Source organism: Lasiodiplodia theobromae (assembly GCF_012971845.1).
Source record: "Lasiodiplodia theobromae strain AM2As chromosome Unknown scaffold_118, whole genome shotgun sequence".
NCBI classification, from domain to species: domain Eukaryota; kingdom Fungi; phylum Ascomycota; class Dothideomycetes; order Botryosphaeriales; family Botryosphaeriaceae; genus Lasiodiplodia; species Lasiodiplodia theobromae.
Window position 1 is genome coordinate 392 of NW_023336309.1, and position 6,458 is coordinate 6,849.

The 6,458-nt window shown below is 53.3% G+C and overlaps 1 protein-coding gene across 1 annotated transcript; it reads left to right on the forward strand.

Annotated features, from left to right (window-relative positions):
• Positions 1-2,462: 2,462 nt before the first annotated feature.
• Positions 2,463-3,346, forward strand: LTHEOB_13040 (Pectinesterase; the record flags this gene model as incomplete). The annotated part of the gene is made up of 2 exons (XM_035509975.1): positions 2,463-2,882; positions 3,026-3,346. 2 exons carry the CDS (start codon positions 2,463-2,465, stop codon positions 3,344-3,346), a joined length of 741 nt encoding a protein of 246 aa, XP_035375173.1.
• Positions 3,347-6,458: the final 3,112 nt, after the last annotated feature.

The window sequence follows — 6,458 nt, forward strand, 5'->3', positions numbered from 1 at the left end:
TACTCATCGATGTCCAACCCTTCATTGGCACTCACTCTCGGAAGATCAGTTCCACGGCGTTGCTGTCGAATATCCGAAAGGCGCAGTACTGCAGCTAGTCGTCGCGTAGGCTGGTTGCACCGAGTGGGGACTTCTGGCTGGGGCAGGCTCTAATGACGCGGGCGTCAAGCAGCGTGGTATCTCTTATGCAATTGGATTAAGAGACGTCAGCAGCGATTTCTGTAGGTAGGTTGCAGTGGCAGTGGTTGCGGTGATAGCGGTGGTTGGTTCGTCGCTCGAACTGACATTGCGTTTCTGGTCTGCCCGGGCGCTGTCGGAGCTGTCATCACTCGTCGAAGATATGTCGGCTTAGTCAGCGCGCCACGGACCTTGAATCAAGTGGCGATAGGGTGACCCCGCCGACTACACCAAGCCCCACCCGCATCCAACCGTGAACCCACCAGCCAAGAATAAACACCTGGCAAATGCACTAAACTAGCCGTTTAAACGGCCCCGAATACCCAGGAAAAGCGAGGCCTTAAGGACGGCCGCAGCACTCGCGTGGGTACAGAGGCAGAGGCAAAGGATAGCGTCCCTCAGGCAAAGCCCGACGCAGCCCCCTAACTTCAGCACTAAGCCGGTATCGATCCGGGAGTCAAACCCACTCGGGATTCCAGTCGTAGTTGGTCTCCTCTCTCTTCAACAAACTGCCACCTTTCTGCTTAGGCCGGTTGGCCAGCGCGCTGGATTCCAAAATGCCAGACCCACGCTGCACACGCGATCAATCAGTACTGCTATTCGACGGAGAGCAGGATGAAGAGACGACATGCGGGTTCTTGGCCGAGCCAATGTTGGGCTGCGCACGAGAGCCACGGATTGAGCAGCTCAGTGCAGTAGCTTCTCCCCACAGGCAGCACGCGCATATGCCGCTGAAGAGAGCCGAGGCGGCGTGGATGGATGAGGACGGGTGAAGCTGGCGACACTCCTAGAACGAGCCGTTGCCAGCGGTGTAGTTGGTGCAAGGAGTCTTGACCGGGACAGCACCACGCGAGCACTGGGCGAGCAAGGCCGGAAACCGACTGGGCGGGTCGTCCAGCATGACAACCGCGGTTGAGCACCTCGAGCGGAACACGGGTGGATTGGCGATGGCGCAGTTGGGCTCGATCGGGCTGTTCTCGCTGTCGACAAGAAGCCAGGGCGCCAGCCAAGTGTTGTCACGGAATGCGGAGACGCCGTGGTTGTTCCGTCTGAAAGTCCCGGTCGGCGTAGTTGAGAGACACGTGGTCTGCGCGGATGATGGTAACCTCGTCGTATAGGGCTACTACAACGTCAGCTTCACTCCAGCAGGTAAGACGAGGTGAGGCACGCAAAAGCTGAGCGCGGGCCAAGTGTTACCCCAGTCGGACCGGCTGCTCGACAGCCTGGACGACTGCAACGGCCAGCGCAGTCAGCAAAGAACAATCGCCATTCAAACCGTCAGAGACGCTTTCCTCCGTGGATGCCGCCGGCAGTGTTGGACGTTGGCGAGGACATGTCGGACAAATTGTCGCGCGCGAAGGTGTAGGACCCTGACGGTCACCCACAAGGCCCGTGCGCAGCATGCCTGGCTGTCGCCGCCGCTACTACTGCTACTGCTGCTGCTGATTGTGTATTTCCTTTCCTCTCCCGACTGCATCTCGTCCACAGCAAGTACCTTGTTGAGGCATCCAACATGGGCTTCTCCAGCTCCAGCGGAAATTTCGATGTTCTGCTGCGCAGCGGACGATAGCAGGGATCGTTCCCTGTTAGCCAATGCCTTCCGCAGCCTCTACCCGAAGAATCGAAACTGCTGTCCCTTAGCGCATCCTTGCTGTATCACCCAACTTTTTTCTATCTGCGCCTCAGCATTGGCGTATAGTTCCTGCAATTTCGAGGCGCACCTACTATCTTGCAGAACCTCTACCAGCGTGTGCGCAGACCACAGCAGGCCCAAGAATTTTATCGGTAGTAAGATGTAGGCGGTGCACAGCGGTGAGCCGAAATTGTGCAATAGTAGGAACGGCGTTGTTAAGTTTGGCTCGCTAGCCAGTATCTTTTAGTGCTCCTTGGAGACTTCTAGCGTCTTGCTTGGGACGCGGTTTGAGCGGATAAGAGAGATGGCCGATCTCAACCGGGCCGTCGAAGTTGCCGACGACGCTGTCGAAACCACTCCTTTCGACCACCGAGATTGTGCTAGTTGGCTAAGCAACCTTGGAGGCTGGCTTGGAAGGCGGTTTGAGCAGACGGTAGATATGGCCGACTTTGAATCATCGCTTGCTTCATACAGACAAGGCTGGGATTGTCGCACCGCTCCACCATCTATTCATATCGACCTAGCTCGCCGAGCAGCCTCTCTTCTTGCCTCTCAGTTGGAGTGGGAAGAATCGAGCAAGTATCTCAACGATGCCGTAATGCTTCTTCCAACTGTAAGCACGCGGCTCTTACAGCACACCGACAAGCAACACATGCTTAAAGGTTTTGCTGACTTGACTTCTGCAGCCGCTGCCACCGCTCTGAACTCAGGAAAAGAGGCACACAAAGCCCTGGAACTGCTCGAGCTCGGTCGTGGTGCTATTGCCGGCCTCATGTTAGATATGCGCACGGACGTCTCAGATCTAAGACTACAGCATCCTGTTCTGGCAGACGAGTTCGTGTTGCTTCGGAACGAATTAGACTCACCTACTAAGGAAACGGCTCTTCCGACACCTGATCACGACACCCAATCCCAGGAATCGCAGGCGAGGAGACGGCGTGAAGCGAATCAGAGATTTGAAGAGCTCATCGGGGAGGTTCGCAGTCAGCCTGGCTTCCAGAGGTTTCTCCTGCCGCCCACTGCAGATGAGCTTATGGCCGCTGCGCAGGAAGGGCCGATCGTTGTCGTGAATGTAAGCCCTTACCGCTGTGATGCATTTCTTATCGAGCGACATCAAATCAGGGCCTTACCTCTACTTGGACTCAATCTAGAAGACCTGGAAAGAAGCTGCAAGAACTACGACGAGACCGAGGCTCACCCACGTCTTCTAGCCAGATGGAAGCGATACTCGAGTGGCTCTGGAAAGTTGTTACGCGTCCTGTCCTCGAGGCATTGGCCTTTCAGAACCCTATCCAGGACGACAAATGGCCTCGTATCTGGTGGATCCCGACGGGGCTACTAAGCCACTTCCCGCTTCATGCCGCAGGATGCCACATGAATGGGTCTACTGAGACGGTCCTTGACAGGGTCATGTCATCGTACAGCCCCTCAATCAAAGCGTTAGTTTATGGACGTCAGCACAGCAAGAACACGTCAGAGCACATAGTATTGGAAGGTGCCCTCTTGGTTTCCATGCCAGACACGCCTGGCCAGTAGAGCCTCTACTTTGCCAAGCAGGAGGTGGGCAAACTAAAGCAGCCCTGCCCATCGATGCAGCTGAATCCTGTCTAGCCATCACAGAAGAGCCGGGAAGACGATTTAGAATGCCTGCGCACATCCAAGATCTTCCACTTTGCCGGTCACGGGCACTCATACCCTGCCGAGCCTTCGCAAAGCAGCTTGCTCCTCAGCGACTGGTAGACAAGTCCCTGACTGTGGCAGATATCCGAGACCAGAGGCTACAAGAGAAATCACCGTTCCTAGGCTACCAGGCAGTGTGTCGAGGGCTGCATCAGGCGCTTCGGGCACTTCGAGATGGGGACATGGCACAGAGGAATACGATGGGCGTAGGGAGTGCTGCTGTAAGTGTTGAGATTGCTCATCCGCACAGTGACAATGATAGCACCAGGCTGGGGCGGGATGCTATACTGTATGATGATGAGGGCCGTGAAACAAGGCAGAGGAGTCCGCTGTACTGGGTTCCGTACATTCACTTTGGCGTTTGATTTTCACTGCGCTGGTGCTTCTGTTTCATTCTATTCGAACTCTATTGGTACCTTGATTAGAAAATCCTTTGATCTATTGTCTACTGAGAAACACACTAAAAGTCATATGCAGAATACTCCCGGAAGAGCGATAAGTTTAGGCCTGATGATCAGAATGCTGCAAAATATATCCACTTGAATGTAAAAACTGTTCGATGTCTGGGTGTCCCCGTAGATGGTCTACATGTCGACGGTATATAATGGCCAGAAAAGGCGCAATTGGCAGATATCAGTTCCATCAAAGTTCCAATAGCTAACACCGATCAGAACGATATCAGCGCTCAGAGCGGTTGCTGCTGCTAACAAAGTTCTATCCTTCAATCTAAGACAGGAAGAGCCATAGTTTAACGGGCTTCTATGGTCTCTGCTGACCTTGATTAGCTATCCCACTGGCACTGCCCACATATCTCGCTTCAAGCGACGTTTTTTTTTTTTTGGCCCTGCCTATCCTTCCAACCCTTCTCGAACTTTTTGGTAATGTTCGGCATCACTTATGTCGCTGCCAAATGCAATTTCAATTGCGGCTCGGCTGCAAGTTGGTTTTGTATATGGCCGATCTGTCCGACGTCGTCCGGCCAGTTCTCCCCGGTTGGTGAATCTGGGAGAAAGGGTCAGAGGGGCACATCGGACATCTCCTGACTCGGCTCGGCATAACATCCATCACGATTCAACCCAAGCTAGAGTCGGATTTCCTTGCAACAGCTTGATAGAAATATTAGCTTGAGCATTGTACATCTAGAGAATAGCCCAAGTTGTAAGTGGCGGAGTCGAGGACCATGTTCTTATAGCAGCATCCTAGCGCAGCAATAATAATTAGGGGCTGTTCATGCTATGTTACAGAAGGTACTAGAAATTTCTAAAAAAAAAACCCCCCTTATAGTGCCATTTTATTAACTTGTAGATAAATCTTCATAGGGACTTCAGTGCAGTAAACGCCAGTGAGCGATGATGCTAGAATGCCCATTTAGCTCTTGACCATCTACCGGGCAGATGATAATGCTCCTATCCGAGGCGTGCCGAAGGTGGTGGCGACGTAGATGTTTCTCCAAGACCCTTCGATTGTAGAATTCTTTCAGACGCCTCTGCGTCGAAAGTGCTTTATCCCTGAAGCAGATGAAGCACTGCAGATGTCGGGGCCACGAGCGAGAATCCTTCTCCTCAATCGCCTGTACTCCTGAGTGCACCATCAATCGGTTAGTTCGACTGGGTTGTCTCTGTGCCTTCTCCAATGTACGACTCAAGACCTCTGAGCAGCTTGAGTGGGTTTCTCGAGCTCCGCTCAGAGCGGCCAGTGCAGCGATTGCGCGTGTTATCCGATGTACCTCTTTCTCGGAAGTCGGTTCAGGAAGCGTGAAAAGTGTCTGAAATACTCGGGCTCTGTGCGGAGGGAGATTCGCATCCGAAGCTTGCGCAGGGATGTCGATCGGTTGTTCACGGAGCTGGTCCTGGATATCCGCAATGGCTTGGTGTCTATCAAAATCCTTCTTGATCTTCTCGAGCAGCGCTTGCTTCCGCCGTCTTTTTTCTCTCTGGTAGGCGAGTGTAGCGTTGCGCCTGGCGCTTTGAAGGTTCAAAAGCGCTCTCGGAGAGACTCTCATACCCTTCGCCTTTATCAGGCTTTGGATTATCTCGTCCCTTTTACTGTGCAGTCCAGCTACTCTCGGGTGCCTCTCGATACTCGCTGACTGCGCGGCGGTGAGCTTCCGTGGCCGTCGTGGATCTATCGAACGACGCATGCCGCTTGCCGCCCGCATCACAGCCGACTGAGGTGCCGTCCCTCGGTAGGCGGCTTGCGTGTCTACGTTAATATACCGTGGGAGGTAATGTCTCTGGAAGACCTCTGACTTGGAATGCTGCATGATCATGTTTCGTAAGGAGTCGGTAATCTCGTCTGATACGAAGCCTCGTCAGCATTATTTGCTTTAATTGGTAAGAAAGCGTGGCTGTGTTTTTTTTTCTTTGTAAGACAATGAAGGAAGCACGTACTGCAGCTGTCGAACGCTTTTCCAGCGGCGTATCGGAGAACATACAGGTGACAGATTTTCTCCATGCCGGTCACCTCTCCGAGCTTCCTGAACCAAGGGCGGACCGTGCTGTCGGGAAGAGGCTCTCTCGATATCCTCGTCCCATAAACTGTCTGATGAGACTTACGGAACACATGAAGGTCGAGAACATCTTCTTTCCATGGAACACGAGCCTCCATCAACCCGTCGACTACCCTTAATTTTGATAAGGCTTCAGGCCCAACAAGATCCTGAGCTGCAAACGCTTCATCGCTAAATGCCAGAGCCAAGAAGTACGCGTGTGGAGAGAGCACCAGACACGGGTCGTGCCTAATTTGCGGTATAGCGAAAGTATTACTGACGAATGTGAGCCGCAAGCTTAGAAAGTAGTTACTCGAACATCTCCGTACCTGTCTTTTGCACCGAGATACCCTTTGGTGTACTCGTAACTTAGATCAATCAGGACAATAGGCTGCTCTCCGCCCACTGGGTCCCGGAGAAGAGTAACCCGCACGTCGCGATAGCGGAGAGCCAGCAGCGCTCCCGGTCTACTACCTGTAA